General features: G+C 44.8%; 2 protein-coding genes and 1 long non-coding RNA gene across 24 annotated transcripts in view; all 3 read right to left on the bottom strand.

Moving 5' to 3' along the window:
* Positions 1 to 705: 705 nt before the first annotated feature.
* Positions 706 to 1,780, bottom strand: LOC310964513. Its single transcript, XR_014593750.1, has 3 exons — positions 1,744 to 1,780; positions 1,025 to 1,172; positions 706 to 931 (listed from the first exon to the last, which is right to left on the bottom strand). It is a non-coding gene; the product is annotated as an uncharacterized lncRNA (long non-coding RNA).
* Positions 1,781 to 6,711: 4,931 nt separating this feature from the next.
* Positions 6,712 to 19,152, bottom strand: LOC310964878 (putative ribonuclease ZC3H12C). Its single transcript, XM_083938177.1, has 6 exons — positions 19,064 to 19,152; positions 10,107 to 10,966; positions 9,836 to 9,975; positions 9,497 to 9,731; positions 9,082 to 9,188; positions 6,712 to 8,947 (listed from the first exon to the last, which is right to left on the bottom strand). Exons 2-6 carry the CDS (start codon positions 10,895 to 10,897, stop codon positions 7,365 to 7,367), a joined length of 2,856 nt encoding a protein of 951 aa, XP_083794303.1. The 5' UTR covers positions 10,898 to 10,966; positions 19,064 to 19,152; the 3' UTR covers positions 6,712 to 7,364.
* A 2,633-nt stretch (positions 19,153 to 21,785) lies between these two features.
* Positions 21,786 to 24,852, bottom strand: part of LOC310964519 (mitogen-activated protein kinase kinase kinase kinase 4-like) — a 32,083-nt gene continuing 29,016 nt past the window's right edge. For all 22 annotated transcript variants that reach the window (XM_083937682.1, XM_083937677.1, XM_083937676.1 and 19 more), the window contains one exon: positions 21,786 to 24,364. In XM_083937682.1, coding sequence (XP_083793808.1) covers positions 24,281 to 24,364 — 84 coding nt within the window. In that variant the 3' untranslated portion in view covers positions 21,786 to 24,280. The remainder of the gene's footprint in view (positions 24,365 to 24,852) is intronic.

The following is a 24,852-nucleotide window of genomic DNA, read 5'->3' on the forward strand; positions in this document are numbered from 1 at the left end:
GGTTGAGCAGCGGTGACAGTGGCTGCTTCGGGGCTCTCGGTGACAGTGGCTGCTTCGGGGCTCTCGGTGACAGTGGCTGCTTCGGGGCTCTCGGTGACAGTGGCTGCTTCGGGGCTCTCGGTGACAGTGGCTGCTTCGGGGCTCTCGGTGACAGTGGCTGTTTCGGGGCTCTCGGTGACAGTGGCTGCTTCGGGGCTCTCGGTGACAGTGGCTGCTTCGGGGCTCTCGGTGACAGTGGCTGCTTCAGCAGTGATGTATTTTTTCCCACAGTGTTTTCGTTTAATATGCACTCTTAAATTGCGTCTGTTGAGTTGAAGACCACAGTGTACACACTTGATCTTAACCTGCACATTCATTTGTGGTTGAGCAGCGGTGACAGTGGCTGCTTCGGGGCTCTCGGTGACAGTGGCTGCTTCGGGGCTCTCGGTGACAGTGGCTGCTTCGGGGCTCTCGGTGACAGTGGCTGTTTCGGGGCTCTCGGTGACAGTGGCTGCTTCGGGGCTCTCGGTGACAGTGGCTGCTTCGGGGCTCTCGGTGACAGTGGCTGTTTCGGGGCTCTCGGTGACAGTGGCTGCTTCGGGGCTCTCGGTGACAGTGGCTGTTTCGGGGCTCTCGGTGACAGTGGCTGCTTCGGGGCTCTCGGTGACAGTGGCTGCTTCGGGGCTCTCGGTGACACTGGCTGCTTCGGGGCTCTCGGTGACACTGGCTGCTTCGGGGCTCTCGGTGACACTGGCTGCTTCGGGGCTCTCGGTGACACTGGCTGCTATGGGGCTCACGGTGGCTGTTTTTTGGCTCTTGGGAACAGATCTTACAGCACAGACTTTTAAGTGAGAAATGAAATGGTTCCTTCTTATAATAGTTGTGTCACAGGTGAGGCAGTGAAAATGGTGAGCGTCTCTGCATTTAAAGCTGCATTTGCAGATTCGGTATTCTGCAAAACAAAATATTTATTACATTAGAGTTATTGACAGCCTAACACAAGTACAGTATTTGCTTCTGTAGACCACATAAAGAGTGACAATACCTCCATGGCGGACTGCTGCATCCAAATGTTTTTTCATATGGTGCACTATACTGTCATGCTGGCTTGTCTTAAAAGGACAACAAAGACAGTTATAAGATTCCCCTGAGGGAAAAACTGGCTCCTCACTTGCTGCGAAATGGGTTGGATGCTGAACAAAAATAGAAGAACAATTGACCATTAGATTCAAGATACACAAGGCATATTAGCATTAACATTATTATAAGTCTTTAAAAAAGAAAAGTCATATGTCTCTTCTAGTTGTAATGAGCCTTCTCTCATATGCACTTTTTTCCTAAGAATACTACACAGCTATATCTAAGCAATTCATGGCATTTACTGTGTTATTGTCACTCCTTTATCTATTAGCATATAGTATCAGTACTGATTAGTTGTTTGTTGCATATATAATCACTTTAAACAGGCTATTGCAATGCAATATGAAGAAAACACACCATGAATGTTTCCTTTAAAGGAAACTTGCCCCCTGTTGTGCAGGCGCAGTGGGACCAGAAAGAAAACAAATACAGAAAATGGTGCACCTCCCCCAGTCCAATACATTGTAATTAACATAATTCCAACTAGTGCAAAACATCCAACGAAAGACATTTCACTGCATGTCAGAAGTTTCAAATTAAAAATTAGAGGTTGTTCACGAGTCCAGAGATGTGAATAAAGTTTTTCATTTAATGCATTTATTGTAGCAACGTAATTTCACTCACCGACATAATTTCTCCTTGATGAAATCTTCTAATCGACTACCTGCAGAGAGAGAGAGAGTGTGTAATGGCTGCAGCGGCTGCGGGTGCGGGGCTTGGCTGTCGGGCGGGAGGCGGGGCTTCACCTTCTAGCGGGAGGCGGGGCTGCTGGCGGGAGGCGGGACCTGCTTGAGGCGGGACCTGCTTGATCGTCTGCAGCGGTCCAGCCCCGCTGCAGACGATTGTATTGCAGCAGGCCGCAGCCGTTACCCACTCTAAAGCCTTCTTCATTTCCACATTTAATGTAAACCACCACCTGCAGCGTCGCCCAAACGTTCTTACTGCTTTCTCTCATTAAGGTCTCTTTATTTTACTAATTTAACATGTAAATGCTCCTGTACAGATATTAAACTTCACTTATAGATTCGCAGAAATGTGTTAATTAATTCGACTTCGCACTTCGGGGGCGATCACCTGGTATAAATGAACACGAAAAGACAGAAAGCTGTTGTTTCCACCTATTGGAGTAGTTTATATACAGGTAACCCACAACGTTCAGAACTTTGGTTACTTACAGTCTTTAAACTATTTTAAAGAGTTTAAAGTCACAAACTTGGATAATAGCGAGCACAAAACAACACATTTTTGCATGTTCTGTGGAAATAAACTGCAGCCATAAATACAAAATGCATCAAATGGATCTTTTGAGCAAGTTGAATGTATTTGACTCAGCGTTTCCCAGCTTTTCTTGCAATTCATAGGCTGTGTGTGCTTTTAATGTGGTTAGCTGTATATAAACTAGTCCTGTAGGTGGAAACAACAGCCTTCTGATCCAGAGTATCACCTATAATGCGAGGAAGTGGCAGGGGTGCTGAATACGGCACAACACCGGAAACTGCGGCAGACCAGATCCGTCCGGATAGGGATAATATACAGCTTTAACTCGGATAAAGTGTTCTGATTCATCCTTAACCGACGTTGTAACACAACACAGACTTAATGTATCAAATAAAAACATTATCACGACACACTTAAAGTCACTGACTACCTTGATTTGTCACGGTAACGTTGTTGTAGCAGGTTAATTTAGTTTAACCGAATATTATATCGATGGCAGCAAAGGTTTAACAGACTTCTCACTCAAGTCTGTGGGATAAAAATCTATTTGTGATGTTTGTGAAACAACAGCTGATTGTTTCGGGTTGTTCGTTTGTTCGAGCAAACAGTCGAAGTAGCAACTGCCCACCCGTTAGCATCAGTTAGCTGTTAGCTGATGTGTTTGTGTTTGTTTGTGGCCGTTGGGCCTCTGACTGACCTCATAATGACAACAAATGGTGTTTTTCTCCAGTCTCTCCTCGTCCTCCACAAGTTTTCTCACGAAGCAGATTCACAAAGAGACGAAATAAACGAGACTTATCCGGTAAATTAGTATTATTTCTTCTTCTTCTTCTTCTTCTTCTTCTTCCGCTTCTTCTTCTTCGTTTGTTTGAGGAGCACACCGCCACCTACTGGACCAGAGTGTGTAACAACAGGCTTCATCTGCTCCAGGGTGTGTTTTAAAGTAAGTATATTATTTGTAATTTTGTGTCATTTATAATATTTGGATTAAAAAGCAATTTCCATTATCAAGGACAGTGGCGTGTATTATGTACAGGGTTAATTTGACCTCAGGAAAAACAAACAATTTCAAACATGTCTTAATATTTGAAATTGTAAAATAGATAATAATTATGATTATTGATTACAATTATCAAATTGACAGAAAGGAACACTGTTGCATTGTTGACAAGTATGTTTACAGGACGATGAAAAAATATCAATTTTAGGTTTTCACAATTGTCCCCTAAAATTAGGAAAAGTCATTAAATATGAAGCAAAAAAAAAGTGTAAACCATGTATTTAGAGAGATTAAACTTTGAATGGGGTTAAATTGACCTCAAGGTTAACAGGAGGGTTAAGAATATACAGTACGGGTCTTTCTAAATAAAATATTCTAAATAGTACAATTAAAATAAGTGAAAACTACTGTTAAAACAAGTGTTTCTTTACAACCATGCCCATGGATATCCCGTTTTGTAGCAGCACTCCCTGTGATGACCAACCACAGTTACAAAACACTTCCATCCCTGTTCGATCTTAAGCTGTGGCATCCTTTAATGTATGCTTGGTTTTTAAGGTCACTCACATCTCGCCCCACCTCCACTTGCATCCACAGAAGTACAGGTGCTGACGGTGTCACAGGGGATCGTCTGGGGGGGGGTTATTCCGTTGTGAAAAAGCACTTTTAGTCCGTCAGCCGGGTCCGTCAAGAATGGATTTCAATCCACACATACACATCTTTTACCAAGCAGTTAAGACAATGGATGATCAATACATATACAGTACATGTCAGCACTAAAATGATTGGTTGTGACTGTGGTCTATTGTTCAGAAAGCTCAACATATTATGTATTTCTTTTTGTGCTGTTATTTTACCTTTCTACCTGTTGTGTTTGTTCCCTGATGTTCTGTGGAGTTCTGTCCTGCTTATGTTGTTGTTCTTTATCTTGTTATTAGCATTTTATATATTATTGTATTGTATTTATATATCTATAGATGCCAGGGGACTACAGATGAAAATTAGCCTTTTTCCTAATTCTGGCATTCTTAACAAATGTATGATCGTGTGTTTCGTGAATTTGCACTGTCCCTTAATTAAGTGAACTGAATAATAACAATGCCCATGGATACCACACGTTTTGTAGCAGTACTCCCTTTAATGAACAACCACAGTTACAGTTGAGAATGTCACAATAATCATTAAGTCACACTTTTATTTTACAGGCATAATGTTAATATAATCTGAAACAGAGGGCATTCAATGTTGCGTTGTAATATCTGCAGCACAGAAGTTCATTTATCCATTATTACGGTCTATGAGTGCAGAGCAGACGATGACGAAGAAGAGCGTGATGAGTCCCAAAACCTACCTCCTGATCCTTTTGAGGAAATGTCAAGCCTTACAGAAAACAAAAGCATCCCCCTCCTGACTTTTATATTGTACGTGACAGGAGGGTATCGCTCTGAAAAGAATACTAACTGAAACAGCCGATGACATGAACAAGCAGAAAAACAAGACGAGTAAGCCTAGAGGCATCTTAACAGCTACAACCATGTCACAGTAGCGGCAAGATAGAAACACGGCTATGTACACAAAAGAAACACAAGAAAAGCATGCAGAAACCAAAACAAATCAAAACATGCACAACAGTTAGCTGAACATAGTTCAGAGTATTGGATGTGTCATAAGCACAATGCCACGAAGAGGCATTACTTTGGGCCCACGCTCAGGTGCCACGCTGACACACGGTGCCAGGAGGCCGGAGAGAAGGCGCTTCTTCAATACACACGGAGGTTATCTCTCATCAACAGCACGTGCTATCGTACAATTATTCATCATTTGTACAATGTGACACGTCGGACAGGAAAGAAACCAGTGGGCTTTATGGAGCTGGCTTGTGATGAACTGTGTGACGAACTCACGCCGGAGACTTGAATTCCTCGGTGGCCATTTTGAACATGTGTTACAATTTGGTCACAGGTCGGCTAATGCTGCGTTCAGAACGTACAACGTCCTACAAATGAAAGTGCAGCGTCTGCCCTGATTGGACCTTTTGGACCATCCCAGCGTACGTTACAGCCTGAACAGTTCAGGTGTGTCATAATACGAGGGGATGTTAGCATTAGCTTTTTAAGTGCTCAGCTCGTTTCTGTATATGGAGGGATTGAAAGATTTTCTTCCTGTGGCCAAAAAAAATGTCAATATTTAGTCCTTAACGTATCAAACAGAAACTTTCCACATTTGTCTTTGTTTCGTTGTCTCATGTAAAGGCTTTAAATCGGCTTTATACAGGTTCAAATACTCCAGGTGGAGCTTTCATTAAGAGTAACAGGCATGAATCAAAATGGCCGCCATGGGATACCGATATAAAACTTAATATCAAACATGGTTGGGGTCCACTCCATTCATAATTCAATAGAAACAGTAGATGGCTAATGGTAAAACTTCCATTTTATAGTATTTCAAGCACAATTGTTTCATGTTACTTGAAGGAAAATCCACTTCCTGACTTAAAAAAGATGCTAAAAAAATAATAATTAAAAAGGAGCTGACCCCAAACTCACTGTGAAAAACTTATTTTTTTTCCTAAATGGGCATTTAACCAGTAAACCAATAAGCCAGCTTCAAACCCAAAAGCGCAGATAAAGAAGTTGTGATACCTAAACATAGGCAGACAACTCCTTTTGTTTCATCACATATTTGAAATAATTGTCTCAAAGCAATTTCCACAAGATCAAAAGTTGGAACATCTCGATTGGAACAGAACTGTTGTCAATGCGTTTCATCATATAGCAATACATCAAGAGTGTTTGACGGGTACGGATCAACAGGTCCATGTACTGTATAGAACGTCAGCGACTTAGTTAATGATACAATTTGTATCAAACAAGGTTTTTCTCTGTCTAGCATGGATTCAGCTGGGATCTGCTACAGACAACAGGAGACGCTGTCCGTTAAATATATTTACAATACATACATGTTTGAGTCACTGATGTCAAGGTTCTCCGTCTGTAGCAGATACCAGAGTAGACCCGAAATAAAAGGGCCAGAGAGAGAGAGAGAGAGAGAGAGAGAGAGAGAGAGAGAGAGAGAGAGAGAGAGAGAGAGAGAGAGAGAGAGAGAGAGAGAGAGAGAGAGAGAGAGAGAGAGAGAGAGAGAGAGAGAGAGAGAGAGAGAGAGAGAGAGAGAGAGAGAGAGAGAGAGAGAGAGAGAGAGAGAGAGAGAGAGAGAGAGAAAAGGATAGAGAGAGATGTCCCTTACTAAAACTAAGGTACACACGACAGGGTCACCCATCTCTACAGCTACAACTCTGACCAAAATACTGATGTCATCTCAAATAAGACGACTATCTCTCACACACCCATTTTTAACCAACATGGGAAAAGCCCCTTAAATGGCCACACAACACACACACACACACACACACATTAATATAATACACAGACCTTAGTCATGTCACGATGGAGTACCAGACTTGGATTGCCAGATAATAAGGTAAGAAAATAACTTAAGGAACTATCTGAAATCATGCTTGAGTGTTTATGCGTGACACTTTGATTTACAGTTATAAAGTAGACAATCCCATCCATCTGGCACTTTACACATGAAAGAAAAAATCATTTTCAAACGCTGTGTGACTCAGCTCTGAGAGTAAGAGCAGTGGACGCACATCCTGTGTGTGCGTAGTCCCTCAACAACCTGGGCAGGCTTGGAACAATCTCCACAAGTCGCACTTTGTGTCAAAGTCTTCTTGAAGTTGATTAAGTTGTCGCGGCGCAGTGACCAGAGCAGGATTTGGATTATCTTCAGCATTTTATATCCTTGAAACTTATGCTTTGTCTCATTAACGTCATAAGAAAAGAAAAAGCTCTCCTTGCAGACAATCCAAAAGCATCCAGTATTAAAACTCCACCATGCAAACCCAACGTGCTTTCAACTGTTGCCAAGGCAAATTCCAGTTTGCTCTGCTGATGCAAACCACCCACACTTTGTCTTGTCCTGTTTCTACTCAGACTACATCACTGCTATTCATATCTGAGTGTCTTCAGTAGCCTGTTTGGGCTTTCTCTGCAAGAATAGCTGCTGCCAGCTGCTGGGGGTCTGTGACGTGGGGGCTCCTGGCCATCACCCGGCTCACCAGCTCCGCGGGGAAGATGTTGCACAGGTTGACGTACACTTTCTCCCTCATGTCCCCGTAGTGGCTGTGTGCAGGGGACTCTGGGTGCTGTGCCATGTAGGAGGAAGGAGCGTGGGAGGGCACTGTCAGGTGAGCGCTGTGAGGCGGGTACGGCTGGAGAGTAGTGCTGGACGGATGAGGCGGGTGTGGAGAGTGGGCTGGAGGTGGCGGGTGGTTTAAGTAATGTGTCGGGGACGGGTGGAGAGCTGGGTGGGAGGAGTGGTGCTGGGCATAGCCGTCCTGTGCCCAGTGAGGGGCGTGCCAGGATGACTGGCGTGTGTCTGGCAGGCTCTGATAGGCAGACGCCTCATACCTGGACGGCGGCAGTTGAGGCTGTCTGTAGTAAGTGTCCCAGCTGGGCAAAGCTTTTGTCCGGTGGTGATGGTGCGATGTAGAGAGGTGTTCATACAGATGAGAGTCTGACACGCTCTCCCCTCTTGTGGGGGCCAGGCAGCGTCCAAGAGGAGAGCCAGGGGGGTGAGGGCTGGACTGGGGCAGAGAGTGGTAGTCGCCTGGGCAGCTGGAGCGAGCAGCCAGCTGCTGGTGCTGGAGATGAGGGGGCAAGGGGTACAAAGGGCGCTTTGGGGGGGCCTCTGGCGGAGGCTGATCGTGAGCACAGCCCTGCCCGCGTGCCACACTCATGTGGTAGCTGTGTACTCCTGTATTAGACGCGTGGCTGTGCTGGATATTTGAGTAATCAGCAGGATGAAGGCCGCACAGTTCATGGTTTGATGTGGCATGATGAGGATACAGCCGGCTGTGGGGATTAGTAAAATGGACGCTGTCTTCCAGTAAGGTCTCTGGGGGGCATCCGGGACACGGCCTCTCACTGTACGAGTCGCAGCTGCTGCCACAGCTCACACTGCTTTCACTGCCACATTCAGAACCTGCTGAGCCCAAAGAACCGAGCCGCAGGTCTGTGTCATTGGGGAAGCGACAGTCGGGGCTGCGTCTGGAGGAGAGGCTCAGGCCAGAGTAAGCACGGGTAACTGAGTAGTAGCTCAAGTCTGGAGACTCACAGTGAGGGTAAAGGTCATGGGTGGGGGCTTGCAGATTATGAGGAGTCACTGCTCTGGACTGCTGGTCCTGAGGAAGGGTAAAACTGGATGGAGGGCCTCCTGGGGCCGGGGGCATGGTTACACCCCCACTGCTGCTACCACACATACTGTTCTTCTGGCTCTCCGCTCTCCCTTTCGCCAGCTTCTCCTCAGCGTCGCTGTACGACAGAGCTCGGATGCTGGGGTCTGACTGCCTTTTCTGGGCGCCTTTTTTCGCCTCAATGCTCCCAGCCGGCACACTGTGGCTCTTCACCAGCCCGGTGTCCCCCTGGTTTTTTGTGGTGACACAGGTCTTGGCACTGGCACGCAACTCATCAGCCACAGCACGCTGAGGCTGAGCACCTCTTTCTGGGTGGTAGTACTTACACTTGTGGCCGTAAGTGCATTTCTTTCCTGGAGGAAAAAAAGGTCTCAAAGGGTTTTATTTCATAGTATATACAAAAGCTACGAACAAACACTACTCATCAAGTCAATATGTAAACTGCAACACTATCACATCTACACACAGTGCATGTTTGTGCTCTCACCGTATGGGCAGGGCTGTTTCTTCTGCTCAGGCATGACAGGTCTTTTCCTCAGGAAGTTGTCCAAGCTGGGGCCATGACGACCAAGAGGGTCGTCCGGGGGCATGAATCTGAGCGACAGGAAGGGAAAGGACAAGACAGTTACATGACTATAGGTTTCAGGACAGTTGTGGTTTTCAGTTCTCTCATTTTCAGTGTAAATTGGGGGTGGGCGGCGATTTGTGAAAATGTCAGCCGTCGTGGCAGTTCTTAACCCAAATGTGAGAGGTGATAGAGTAATGGCTGGGAATGAGATATGAAAGGTGAACTGTAGCTAAAACCCGCTCATTTAAAATTCATAAATAGTAAATGTCAGGATTCGTCATAGAGATGGATCACACTGACAGAATCTGCCCCTCACTAATCCACCTCTACTTACTTGTCATTGACAAAGGAGTACATGAGCAGCCGCTCATCGATGAACTTCTTCCACTCAGGCTTCTCATTAGCCAGGTCTCTGTAGTTGTCATTGGAGACAATGATGCCGTCTGACTCATATGCCAGCTTGACAATGAATCGGTCGTCATAGCAAACCACTCGCCGACCTTGGACGCGCCGCGAAGGAGTAAAGACCAGGATCTTTTCCTTCTCTAGACGACGCAAGATCTCCTGATCTGTGTTGGATGGAGTTATGGTAAGAGAAATGCTGTGTGACAATAATCTGTGTGTGTGCGTGTGCGTGTGTGTGCATGTGCATGTGCGTGTCCCCTGCACTGACCTGTTATAGGGGCGTCAGGGCGGGACTGTTCCTTCCTCCACGCAGGCACAAACACTGTGATGTCATGATGGCCACGCTCTAGGAACCAATCTACAGCCAGCTGGATGCCCTGGCAGGAAAACACTTCCTTGTTGCCATGGCTGCGGGACATAGTTAAGATGCAGAAGTTATAAGCAAATTTGGGGCTTAAATGTGGGTATTTCAGCAGTAAACACGTATAGGAGGAATTTTACAATGATTTATCCGTGTCTTGTTCCCACAGGCTGCTCACCTCATGGCGACGTTACTGCCATCCACCACAACTGGCCGCAGGTTGTCCTGGTCCAGAGAGTCTGACAGACAGGGCGAGTCCGATCTCTGGCTATCCAGCAAATCCGAGCAGCCGCAAGACGAAGAGGAGGATGACGAAGACGAGGTGGAGGCTAATGATCCAGCCGGCTGCTCACTATCTGACTTGGTGCCCAGTTTGACCAGCTCTCCCAGTATGTCGTTGATGAGGGTGTCGGGGCCGAGCTTGGACAGCACCAGTCGCACCGTCTCCTCAGAGTAGCCCAGCTTCAGGGCAAACTCCAGCTTGGCCTGGTACTCCTTCACGCCACCTGATGAGGCGGGATTGGACGGAGGCTCAGGTGGGTGCTTACACGGGGAGCTGCATGCAGACTGGGCCGGGGTGTCGTGTTCAGGCTCTGATGAGACTTTAGCTGGGAGCTCAGGAGGACCCTCAGTGCCTAAGTCCACACACTGGGTCCGACACAGCGGCTGGTGGAAGTTCTTACTGTGAGTTGACCCTCCGTCTCCTCCATCCGGGTCAACGAGGGGGGCGCTCGACGGCGGCACCGGCTCCGAATCTGCATCAGACCCGGCGTCTTCCTCCGCCGCGGTCGGTGGAGGGGAAATGGCGGTGCTGTTGTTAGTGGAGCTCTCCCCCTGCTCCTCCATAGCGGGGGGCCCGTCAGCGCCGCCAGCCTGCCGGTCAGCCCCTGCTACGTGGAGATACTCCAAATCCTGCCCCAGGTCGAGGATGTGGCCTGCTCCTGCCTCCACATGGTCCTTCTGGCCCATGGATCTGTCACAGACATCCAGCACACCGGGCTGACTGCTGCCCTCTCACAAAGCGCCGCTCATCTGTGCCTAAAGAAAGAGACAGAGGACGGAGCGAGTGTGAGACACATTTATGGAATAAGGTGCCGCTACTGTATCACTCTAAAATCACTTAGTATCTGCGCTGTACTGGGCCCTGAACCCAGCTTAGCTCAGTGAGGGGAAGTGGTCAACGTGATTAAAAGTCCCATATTTTGCTCATTTTCAGGTTCATACTTTTTATGTTGTGTCTCTACTGGAACATGTTCACATGCTTTAATGTAAAAAAACATATTATTTTTCTCATACTGTGTGTCTCAAACACTCCGTTTTGGCGCCTGTCTCTTTAACACCCCTCCTGAAAAAGCCAAGTCTGTTCTGATTGGTCAGCGTCTCCAGGTCTTCAGCATCTGCACTCTCGTAACGGCACTGTAGCAGCACTTTCTACCTAGATTTAGTATATGTGTGACATCACAAATGTACAGAGGTTAAGACGGCTCGTTTAAAGACAGTTTCTGAATACAGGCTGTGTGCATTTCTCTGTGGATTTCGTGTTTTGATACTTTCACAGTATTTATATAGCACCTCAACCTGCTTTATAATAAAAAATATATGGAAATCTCACTTTTTTCTAATATAGGACCTTTAAGTTGAATGATTAATGTGTGAATATTTAGCATTTTCTTTCCTAATAACATGATACCTACAGGGACTCTTGGGTAAATCCCTCAAGTGCAGAGAGACACTAACTAATATTTGGGTATAAATATAAGTTTGGTGTTTGTTACAGAAGCACCATGTTCCCTGAAATGCCTGGGGAATAATAACTAGCAAAGTGAGAATTTGCATCCAGGCTGTATTGTTCCATGATAATCCAGAGTCAACACTGACTGTCACTTTAGGAAAATCTGACTTCTCCTCTTTATTTTCATAGGAAAAGCAAAAAAAGCTGCTTGCACTGACTCTGACTGGTCGTCCCGGGCCGTTGGGGACTCCGCTGAGGCACAGACTGGCGGACACAAAGAGCCGATGGGGCCTCTCACCCTAATTAAGGGACTCCCGCGTTTTTTTTGCAGTCTGGCCCCAGTGTGTTTTTAAAGGGCCGCGTCACAGCACATTAATCTAACGGTGAACAGAGGGTGAACTGTTTTTAAAAAAAGACAGCAAGCCGTTAGCGATGAGCCCGGCAGACCCTTCCCCCTTCTACCTGGTAATTGAGGTCCATATGCTGCTTCCCACTGGGGTGGTGGAGTCACTCATTAAAGCACTGAGGGGCGCTGAGGCCACCGAGCCAATCGACGCGCTGCATTCAAGCACCAACGACATGGGATCTGGTTAGGCTAATCTGATTTGTGTCAAAGGTTTAGCTGCACACAAATTACAGGGCGTGCTTTGGAAAGTTAATCTGACGTCAGGAAAGTGAAGTTTTAATCTTAAGAAACAAAATGACAGGTCAGGTGTATTCTGAGTGTATATCACACTCAGGCTTGAAGGTTTAAAGGTCTAAAAGATTTTTTTTTTTTACAAATTACACAAATGTAAACGTGCAGTTGGACTCAAAATCAAGTCCAAAACACATGATGGAAAGAGGAAGTGACTTAAAGATGGTGGGTAGGCGGGGGGCGGGGTGGAGTGAGTTCGCATTTTATGAAAAAGGGCTGCCTAGCAACGCGGCTGAGCTACTGTTGCTAAGCTACAGCTGTTGAAAGCATTCTCCCCTCCAAATGCCAAGACAGAGGCTGCGGCGTTCAGCCGGCAACCCGCCTTCACACACACACACACACACACACACACACACACACACACACACACACACACACACACACACACACACACACACACACACACACACACACACACACACACACACACACACACACACACACACACACACACACACACACACACACACACACACACACACACACACACACACACACACACACACACACACACACACACACACACACATAACAAAAAGATCTGGTGTGGGGGAGGGAGGGGCTTAAGTGTGCCTCACTGGCAACCCACTCCACCATCCAGGACAACAATAGACCTGCAGGAGTGATTAGGACTGGGACCTTGGCATTAACGCATGTGGGCGTTGACGGTGCCCATGCACGCATGAACACACACACACACACACACACACACACACAACGTCTGTCTCACAATGTGACTCATACTGCTGTGGAGAGAGTGGCATTATTTCATGCGCTCTCTACTCTGTTGATGTTCAAAACTGACACATCCAAGGTATCTTTCATGTAGGTCTTGCCTTTGTGCAGACATGACATCACACCATGACTCTGGTGAGGATGCAAACACATGAAGACATCACTCATACTTAACTACACTGTAAGTCTTCAGGGAACTCTGACAGAGACGTAAAACTACTTGGTAAACATTTGTCCGCACTGTGTAGAAGGACAGACTTTAACTGGGGGGCTGGGTATCAAACTAGGTAAGCTGATATTCTTTCATCACGTCTCCACTATCAGTTCAATGTATTCATTCATTCAAAACAGTTTTGAACGCAACCGTCCTAATGGCCTAATGTTACTTTACAAAAACATCAGTTCCAGGCACTGAGGTCGCACAAGTTAACATTCAGGTACAGGAGGAAAAACACTCTGGGCAGTGGATGTCAGGCTTTCTACTCGCACTGTACATCCAGTGAACCAGATTTATGGATCAGTAGAGGTAGAAAAAGTTGAATAAGTGCGTCCCTGTATGAATAAAAACTACTTGCCCGTCACAACATTCAAACTAAACTCAAATATATGAACTGCCAAACTAACTGAAAACGTACAAATATTTAGACTGAACTTTACATTAATCTTATAATGCTCAGGTTGTGTTAGCTGCTGTGGTAAATGTGTGATCTGATGAGGCATTTGAAAAGTCTCCCAGCGCGGTCCGAGCCCCACACAGTAATGGATTCAGTGCATTGTGGAAATTCCCAAATCTCGCGGTGTGTTAACGGACCAACGGCGGAGCCACCTCATCATCACACCATCTCCAGACCTCAGGGCTGAGTGGGCGCATCTTTCAAAAACATCAGCGGGCCAGCTCCCACACACCGCAGCACTGCTGCCTTTGATGGAGGCAGTAATGAATATGTAACACAGTCCTTACAGCGCTTTGTATGAGGGAGCTTTGTGTAAAAAAAAGTGTGTGCAGGGGGGGGGGGGGGTAAAGGGTATTGGGTTTGAGAGGGGAGGGGTCTGGGAGGGCCATGGGGGGTTGTCTGGCGGCATATTGCTGCATGTCTGATACGGTGCAAAAGTTATTGCAAAAAAGGAGACAGAATAATCGGCCAGGGGAATACTGTGTGTGTATGGTACGTGTGTGTTGTGGCGCGCTAGGCTTTCCCCGCCGGCAGCAGGGCAACAGATGTCTGCTGAGCGGTACTCTCAACTGGTGTCTCCCCTTCTCGCGCACACACACACACACACACACACACACACACACACACACACACACACACACACACACACACACACACACACACACACACACACACACGCACACACACACACACACACACACACGCACACACACACACACACACACGCGCGCACACGCGCACACGCGCACACGCGCACACGCACACGCACTAGAGTGAGAATAGAGACACAGCAGGACAGACAGTCTCTGACACACACACACACACACTGAGGACACAGTCAGATGTGAAAGCTGCACACACACACACACACACTTTCCGAGGCTAGCATCCTCAGCACTGTTTTGCTTCCTCTAGCCTCATGTGACCCAGATAAAAAGCCCCCCCAGCCCCCAAAACAACACAACACCGACCCCCACCCCCGTTATGTTTCATATCAACACAGATCGCACTGTTTGAAATTCAGCGGCAGCCACAGTGCCACAGCAGAGCAAAGTTCAGGCAGGTAAAGTCCTGTGTTACAAACTTTATGACTCGTAAATAACTCGTTGTCACAACTGGGCCTCAAACTCAGACAGCTTGGCCTTATTCTGAACTCATCAGGGTGAACGACACAAGTCTGACTTTGAATGCAAAAGAGTCCAGTCATGTGGGTTGGTCAGCGTAAAAGTGATTTATGATGCTGAAGCGCTGCAACCTGTCGTCAGGTAGGATGCCCTTTGCGTCGCCTCCATGGCCCCGGTCAGACAGGGGTAATCAATACCACAGACAAATGCCACAAAAAGGGAAGCTAACAGTAAGATTTCAGTACAAGAGTCCCACTCACCAGGCTTTAAAAAGATCAACAAACAATGAGGTAGATCAGCTCATTTCCACACATGAAGAAACAAGTCCTAAAGTTCCCACGGCAGCTACATCCGAGGTATATGCTGGTCTTTGCTGCAGGTACGGCGGAGCATCCGACTCCAAGCAAACGCCTCTGTCCTCACTGTCTGCTGCCAGAGACGTGTATGTGTGTGTGTGTGTGTGTGTGTGTGTTTTCTTTCTACAGAAGCAAGTTGGACAATGAGTGGCAGAACAGATGGAGCAACAATGTCTGCCATTCCGTCGTTTGAGAGTGGCTGCTCCTCCGCCAATGGGAGCGCGGCAGCTTCACAATGAGGCGCAGACACAAGGGGAGGAGGAGGAGGATGAGGCGGGGAGTGGCTGTGGGCAAATGCCTGCAACACCCAGTTTCCCCAAGGCACGCGTACTCAACGTGCACCAGCACACGCACGCTCCTCTCCCCGGCCTGAAAAGGGCTTCCCCTGTGTGGCCGATGAATCAACGAGGGGCGGGCGGCTGAACAATGGAGCTACACAATGGGAGGCTGGGGAGGGCAGCTGCAGTGTGAGGGCTGGTGCTGTTACGACCCGGGGCAGCAATGGAGAACACCTGGCTACGGAGCAGCACAGTCACTCTCCGCTCTTTGTCTCCAGGCTGGAGGGGGTTGGTGGTGGAGGGGTTCGAGGCAGAAAGAAAGGCCGGCTGAAAGACTAGCGTGGCCTTTAAGAGAGTGCAAGAGGAAAGAGGAGAGTGTGGCGAGTGTGGGGGCGAGACACATCAAAAAGTTTTATGTCCCAATGAGTATGAGGAGGGGACCTGTTCCTCTTTGTTGCAGCACACTTAGGGCAGATGACTCGGAAGCACAAATCTTTGCCCTTCTGTCTGGAGCCCATGTGCAAATGACAGAATTTGAATGATTTCAAAATAAAGGCACGCCCACAATAACATCATATCAAAAGTAATCCAATAACATGTTTGTTTGCACCAGTGCAAATTATTCAAATCCACATTAGAGACAAAGTTTGGATAGGGTTGAAGAAGGAGGTGGTTAAATAAAATACAGCAAGCAAACCAACATGTAGTAACTTTGCATCAGGTTCAATATTTGAGCTGTCCACACATCCCAGAGACTCTTTCTTTATTTAAACAAAGGGCTCTGGATCCAAAGCACAGAAGAAAAAAGGTATATTTTCCAGAGTTTTTGTGCGTTACACAATAAATGCATATTCATGTTTTCTTATATAGGAGCAGAGCTAATGAGGAAAGGGATCAGGAGGTCCGATGAGCGACACCAGCTCCACTAATGTGTCGGGCACTGAACTAAAGCAGAACACAAACCTGTAAATGTTGAGTATTTCTGCCCCAATCACAGCGACGGTCACAGGCTTTAACACGTGACGAGGGATTAATGGTTTAGGCTGTAACAACTGATCGTTTAGGACAATAACAACTGATCGTTTAGGACAAAATAAATAAATAAAAAAGAACATTTAAAAGGTAAATCAGCCTTTTGGAGCAGCTGTTTTCCACAACGATAAGAATAAAGAGTGAAAAGAAGGTTATATGAGGTTACTGATTGTGTTATTTATTTGGTGTAAATTGAACCTGTCCTGTCAAAGATGAATTTCTGTCACTTGTGACGGACAATAAAGTTTTCCTCATCTTATTTTATAATTATTGTTAACAGGTAAGCCAAGTAAATATTGTGTAATAATGTGATATGCAACTAAATGAGCTTTAGAAATATTACATGTCTTGTATTTGTCTTGTCTTGTAAAATGAGAAGAATAACAGAGTGAAAAGAAGGTTGTATGAAAGGTTGCTGAATGATTTTAAAAGTGGGACAAATGGGGGAATAGCTAAATAATGACAAAATGAATAAAAACAAAAAAGAAACATCTGCTTTATTGTTATTTTATATATTTTTATTGAGTCTATAAAACGTCCCACAGCACAGAGAGATGTAGTCACAGTGCTTGTTTTGTTCATCCAACTGTCCAGAAGTCCAATATATTCACTTCACGATCGTATATGGCAAAGAAAAGCATCTAATCCTCACATTTGGGGATTATTTATGCTCGCAAAAAGACAATTATCAGAAATAGTTGCAAGTTAAACAGAATAATTAGAGTTTGACCGAGACTCTGAGTGTAAAACAAAACTGTCTGCCAACAAAAATGTTCATTTAGTGAGATAAGCACAAATTATGGCAGTTCGTAATCTACAGCCACAAAAAACGGGCTGTGTGTTTTAGTTTGTTCTCAGTCGACGTGCCAAACGAAATAAAAAATGAAAGTTCTTTCAGCTGGCTCAACGGGAAAGCAGCGGCCCGATTAAATAAGAATGTCCTGAAGCAGCGAGATAAGGGCGAGAGACGCAACAGCTGACCAACTGCTCAGCAGCTACACACACACGGACAGAGGAGCTCTCTGTCCACCATCTGCTGGAACCAACAGGTGTGTGTGTGTGTGTGTGTGTGTGTGTGTGTGTGTGTGTGTGTGTGTGTGTGTGTGTGTGTGTGTGTGTGTGTGTGTGTGTGTGTGTGTCGCTCCCAACAACTGCAGGATGATCAGTTTTCTCTTTGGAGACACTGAACGCACACAAAGCAAACTTAATCTACGGAGTTCGTAGAGGGGAAACAGCTGAAATGAAGTCTTTAAGGCCTCGTTTTAATCTGCTCTGATTCACCTCTGGTCTGTAAAACATCAGAAATGTGCCCGGCACGAGCTCCCAAAACTCAAAACTGGAGGTGACATGTCGAAATTGTTTGCTTTTGCTAAAAACCACAACACTATTGAGTTTACTCTCACTTAAAACAACAAGGATCAGCAAACACTCCCAACGGAGGGGCTGGAACGAGCGGATGTTTGGCTTTGTTTGCTTGAAAAACACTGAAACGTTGCGGATGAATGACTATTTTTTTAGGTTTTCCAGCACTTAACCAATCTGCCAGGTTAAAACAAACACCCAGGGGGATTTGCATGTACAAGCTGACCCAGATCTAAGCAACAGAAGGAGAGCCTGTGCCGTTGTGACCCCTCTGACCCGTCCTCTGACCCCTGCACTGCAACCAAGCCCTGGAGACACCTTAAAAACAGCCGTTATAGATCAAGTCAGGATACCATGGCGACGCTCCAATCAATACTCATAATGTGGAAAACTGAACAGATAAAGAAATGAACTTCATGACTCATAAAATGATGGATCCTGTGCAGTAATAAGGAGTTATTTGACTTATTTTACACCTTGAAAGCTGCAAAAAAAGGACATTTGCAAGTGAGACGTCTACGGTTAGAGTGAGGGAGGATGTGCAGAAGTTCAAAAAGAGAGGATGAAATAACAGACTCGTGCTCACACCACCTCCCCCTGCCCATCAAAAGCTGTGAACCCAAGCCTGGACTGCTACTGCTCTGCTCTGCTCCTCAGGGAGCCCCTACCACACCAGTGTGTAACAAAGACACAGCTGTCACACACACACACACACACACACACACACACACACACACACACACACACACACACACACACACACACACACACACACACACACACACACACACACACACACACACACACACACACACACACACACACACACACACACACAGAGCACATACAGATGCACACAGGTGGAAAGAGACAGGGAGACAGTCCCCCCTTCATGGATCCATCAGGGCCTTCTAACCCCCCCATTAAAAACAGTTTTACCCTGATCCCCCCCCCCCCCTTGATAAACAACCCAGCAGCATCCCCGCCACAGATACTATAATATGGATGTTGGGGAGCGCGCATGGGGCGTGCACGGTCCCTGCAAACCAACACCGTCACGACCTCCCCGCAGCTCTCACCCACACCGACCTGCAGCTCCTCCGGCTCACAGGTCCGCTCCGCCGGCGCTGCAGACGGACACTCACCTGGTCAGGCCGCCGCTGGAGCCGCACCGGGAGCTCTGGGATGAAAGGTGCAAATGTTCCCGTCACATTCTGGCGACGCGAAAACATCCGGCTGGATTGCAGCGTGACCCAGTCAAAGTGCGTCAAGGTACCGCGAGAGACGAGGACCGGCGCGGTGCTGGGGTTTCACAATAAAAGCACATGCACAGGACTTAAATTACGTGTTTGAGTCTTTAGACATATAAATTAATAATAATAAAATAAAATAAAGTAATACATATAAATAAAGTGATACAATGAATATATAAATATAACTAAATAAAGGAATAACTATACAATTTATATATAAATATAAAGCAATGAATATAAAATGAATATATAAATATAACTAAATAAAGGAATAAATATATAAATATAAATAAAGTAATGAATATAAAATGTATATATAACTATAAATAAAGTAATCCATATCATATTCATATATAAATATACATTTATTTAAATTAAAAAATGTAAATTTTCAGAAATCCAGAAAATAATAATACACAACCAGAAAGCACAGAGATACAAAAATAACAAATACTTGATTTTTTTGTTTTTGTTTTTATTTTTGACATTAGGAGTGGTGAGAAGTACATACTTATTTATCCCCACCACTACTCCGTTATTCACTGTGAGTTAGGTCCTATTTTTCTTGATTATTATAATAATAATTATGATTATTTCTTTATTTCCAAATTCAACCACATTTTTAAACTTCACTTAACCAATATCTTATATAGATTATAATTCCTCGCATACTTCTTTAATTAAATCAGACAAGTATAAACTTACTGATATGTTTTTGTATCCAAAGTCTTAATTATGCATCATTTTTACAATTAATGTGGAAATAAAGACAGTGGCATGTAATTAAACATTTAATTTCACTACTTTTTCTTACCTTTATTTGGTTTGTGACAAAATAAGATTAGAATTCGCATCATCCTTTACCTTTCTTACCTTTGGAAATGTGCCATGTATCTAATAAAGTCTAAAACAATGCTTATAACTCGTTGTTAAATGTTTTTAAATATATATTTTCTCTCTTGGAGTAAAGAGGAAACTGTATAAAGGGAAGTATCGAGGCTAACTTTACTAAACTGTGTTTTTGAAGTGAGAGCAACAGCGACACCCGGTGCTCAGCATCTGTAACGACAAGTTAGTTTAAATTAAGATTTAAAAGGTGTGTGTGTGTGTGTGTGTGTGTGTGTGTGTGTGTGTGTGTGTGTGTGTGTGTGTGTGTGTGTGTGTGTGTGTGTGTGTGTGTGTGTGTGTGTGTGTGTGTGTGTGTGTGTGTGTGTGTGGGGGGGGGGGGGCAGAGAACTGTTTGTCCTCCCAGGGATATATATATATATTTATTAGTTATTAAATTACAGAGACCTTCCAGCGTGTAAATGGTTAGACTGTGGCGTAAATATGTAGTTTTATAACACTGAGGCACGTGTTAGAATAGATGTGTATGGGGTGGGAACCCTGTTTGAAGTTTTACAGGAGGTTAATGTCAGGCTATGGGATAATTAATAATTGTATTATAATAATTATGGTTGATCAACAGGTAAGCCAAGTAAATATTTAAATGTGATATACAACCAAATGGGCTTTAACAGATGTATTACACGTCTTGTATTTCCACTAAAATTGGTTAGGTCTATGTTTATCATAAATGATTCATAGAGTGTGGTCTTAACCTGCTCTGTAAAGTGTCCTGAGATAACTTTTGTTATGATTTGGCACTATAAATAAAATTGAATTGAATTGAAAAGTCTGATTAAAAGTGAAAACACGCTGTGAGGGTCAAAGTCCACTTGTTCTATTTCAATGTAACTCATTCATTTAAATGACTGTTTAATGTATTGAAGAAGACTTGAAACTACAAATTGAGATCTTAAACTCATCAGGAAAATGTTTACTGAGGAAATAAATCGAGAAAGAAGTTAAGCCTCATTTTCTCATTGACTTCTATACAATCACACTTCTTTATGGAGCCAGTGGAGTCTCCCCCTGCTGCACCATTTCTGAGCACTGATCTGTTTATTTATTTATCTTATCATATCTTATTTTATCATGTTTAGTTGTGTTTTTTTGTTCTAAAAGTGAAACTGACTCTCAACCTCAATGGGAATATCCTGGTTAAATAAAGGTTAATAATAATAATAATAATAATAATTAGTTTACAGATTACACTTTGACATGTGAAACACAAGATTTACTTCTTTTTAACCAGCATGTTTCTTGACATAAAGAGGTGTTAATTAATTTTCTTTTATTGATTCAGGGGGAAACTGTGGCTTAGTGGTAGAGTGGGTTGTACTCCATTCGAGAGATAGGCGGTTCGATCTCCACCTCCCCCGGTCCACATGTCGAAGTGTCCTTGGGCAAGACACTGCACCCCACTGCATGACATTGCTCCGCGTGCTGTGCATGGGTGTGTGAATGTGGTGTGAATGATTAGATTAGGTGGTAGGAAGATGTCCATCAGTGTGAACGGGTGAATGTGACAAACACTGTGAAAGCGCCTTGAGTAGTCAGAAGACTAGAAAGGAGCTATATAAGTACAAGTCCATTTACCACTTATACACTAGAATAACCCACACGTGTGAAGGAGAGGGTCTTACGGTATAAAACGGTCACATTCTTCATGAAACATGTTGTGACTGTGGCTTAGTGGCGCTTGTAACCATTAAAAAGAACAACACCACACTGTAAATTACTTCTGATTTTATTCAATGGAAAAAAAGACCTTCAGGAAAATACAGTAATTCCCATAGTACACACAGAGAGGACATAAATTAGAGAGGCATGGCAGAGAGACATTTGAGGGGGGGCACATGGCACCTGGCACCTGGGTGGTAGAAAACATTTGATCCACGCTGCCACACAGCCAGGGGCGCAGTGCGCGCTATGCAGGATGTAGAGGAGTCAGTGATATCACACTCTAGACTTGTGTATCCGTAACGTGAGCCGAAGTTGATTATTCCTGTACACACACGTCTAAATGAAAGTACAAAAAGGGAATAATACAAAATACAAAAAACAGGGGGAAATTGCCCTCAAAAGAAACCATAAATATTCATATCGATGCACATTGGTTTGACAAAACAACTGCTTCTGTAAACATTTTCAACATAAGGTGTGCATTACAATTTTAAAACCACTGCAGTCGCATACTTATCCGAAGGGTTACATAATTAAAAATTGCAGAAACAAGACTAAAAACTAAGTCAGAGTTTAAAAATATGCCGCTTAGTTCACGTTGTCTGAAGTGGTTTATCGTAACACTGCTATTCGAATGTGACTTTCTCTTGCTTTTCACAGGTGATCGGGACGGTGAGAGCATCTCCTCCCCGCGTTCTGCAGCTCTCTCCGCAAGTCCCGCCTCGGACAGTGAAGGCACCACCTTTACCGAGAGTTACGCTGAGGGGAGGGGGGGAGTGAAACCTCGCAAACTCCAGGGGTCCTGTTATATAGTTTTCTCGTTCGTACATCATACGCAGAGCTGCAGGGTGGATTCTACATTTGACAGTGGAAGGAGACTGTTTTAACGTGAAGTGACAAACGAGTCTTGTCTTTACTGTTTAGAGGAAGAAAGGTCAAATGAAGGAAATTCAGTCCTGGGATGGAATAAAGATCCAGTTAAGTATTTGTCCTTTAAATCCAAACAAACTAATCGCCTGTCTGAAGCCCAAAATGGCAACCCATTAGCTAAACATTAAGTCTCCTTCAGACGGATGATTTTAGATGTGAAATTCAAATGTCCCGCAGATGGGAGGACAATCAGCGGATCCCGATTTCCCCCGATCTTTTGCAGAGTGTGATGCTCAAAGCGTCTTCTCAGCCCCCTCTAGATCTACGCATCAGTCCCTTACTGTCACTTCTGCCCACTGGCCTCCATGCTACCTTAATGGCCACCTGCTAATTCTGCGTGTCTAATTCACAGTTTATCCTAGCCCTACTTATGACTGATGTCAAAGGAAAAATCCACCCGGGGAGGCAAAGAAAAAACAAACAAAGAGCTTTTTGGTAATGCATGTCACATTTCTGGGTTCGTTCGGTGGTGTGTGTGTGATGTTTCCAGTAGATGTGGAAATGAACAACTGCAATAGACGGAGCAGATGAAGGAAAAGCCGGTCATCACAATATGGAAAGATAAAAAAGGGGTAAACCGGGTGGATTTTTCCTTTGAAACTCATCTACGGGTGTGTCCTGTATTCTTAAGCTTCATTTATGTGCAGCGAGTCACATACAAAATATACAGTGTATGAAAAACTGGAGCTAATTTCATCGATAACACCAACATGCCGTCATAAACAGGGCTACTTCGGTCCCGACATAACCTACGGTATTGTGAGGCAATGTGGTAAAAGTTGAGATAGTGTCTGTAAAACCTGGGAGAGTCTGAAGCCTACGTGTAGTTAGTATGTACAAGCTGATATCCAGTACCCTGTATTTAATGGATATATCAAGAAGGTCCCTTAAAAAAACTTCACTTTAAGGAGGAGAAGGCAAAAAAAGTGAAGGTACAGAGGCAGATTTACATGTCAAGTGTTATTGATGTGGCCGTGAACTAGTGTTAAAATGACATGCTTGACGTGGAAATCTACCGTGGTGGGAACGGGAGTTAACTTCACCTGAACAGGACCGGGACTAAACACAGCTACGAATGGCCACACGCGAGGTGCGACGCATTAGGTATTCGCCTACTTTGATACAGTAACAGCCGCGTTTATCGTCCCTTCAGTCATTCACATGCTCAGTGTTTTCCTCCATTCACACACATAACATGATGCAAAGTTTTTACTATGACACATAAAGATTTTACCATCGACAGGCAACAGATCCCACATCCTGCAGAGGAAGAGGAAGAGGAGGAGAAGGAGGAGGAGGAGGAGGAGGTGGAGGGGATCGGCTCAAAGGTTGAGTGAAAAAAACCTGGAGGCTCGTGGGGGGTTTTCTGTCGTCGTAATATAGTTTACTAGCACGCACCTCCTTGCCCCCAAACACCCGTCCCTAGCGTCATTTCATGATTACAGTCCAATCCGTTGTTTTGTTTGCCCCAACAGGCGAGAGGAAGCCGTTCGCTCTTAATGGAGACGCTCGAGGGCCTCTTCATCGTCGTCGGTCATAGTCACAATCGTCGTCTGTTTGTCACTGCTTAGGTTTGGTTGTCGTGTTGGCTGGTGTGTTGTGGGATGTCGACTACCAGCTCATAAGGGAGGTGCGTCCTAGGGTCATGAAGTACACCTGGCTGGCACCTCCAGCGCGCACGGAGGCAAAGAAGACCTGATAGACAGGAAGACAACGAGAAAAACACATGACTCAGCGGGTGTGATATTAAATAAGTGACTATGCTGTGTCCATGAATTGTTTGTGGAATATTTTTCTTGACACTATAGAAAAAAATCAATTAACCCTAATGTGTAATATCTGTAAAAACAAACACCATCATCAGATTTCCAACTTTCTGATGCTCTTTGAATGCATCATCTGTGCTGAACGCTTCTATCAGAAAAAAAGAACCAAATTGAAGCGTGAAAATGTGATATTACATCAAAATCACTTTATTCTACATGTCTAAATTGAACTGAACTGCAGGCTGTTTACACAAGAGTACAGAGGAGATGACAGGAGAGGTTGTACAGTAAGTAGAGGTTGTTAAAAGGTAAATAGCACCCATATTTCTCCCTTATTGCTAACTTGGAAAAGCTTTTGTATATAGAGATTACATCTTTTTTTCTTCAATTCTTTAATTAACTAATTATTGATATCAT

Source organism: Echiichthys vipera (genome assembly GCF_963691815.1).
Source record: "Echiichthys vipera genome assembly, chromosome: 23".
NCBI classification, from domain to species: Eukaryota; Metazoa; Chordata; class Actinopteri; order Perciformes; family Trachinidae; genus Echiichthys; species Echiichthys vipera.

Coding starts and splice junctions, on each gene's coding strand:
- LOC310964878 (XM_083938177.1), bottom strand. CDS start 10,897: ATGGGCCAGAAGGACCATGTGGAGGCAGGAGCAGGCCACATCCTCGAC. Junction 9,732..9,835: donor CCCTGACGCCCCTATAACAG/GTCAGTGCAGGG, acceptor CATCCAACACAG/ATCAGGAGATCTTGCGTCGT. Junction 9,189..9,496: donor TACTCCTTTGTCAATGACAA/GTAAGTAGAGGT, acceptor CCTGTCGCTCAG/ATTCATGCCCCCGGACGACC.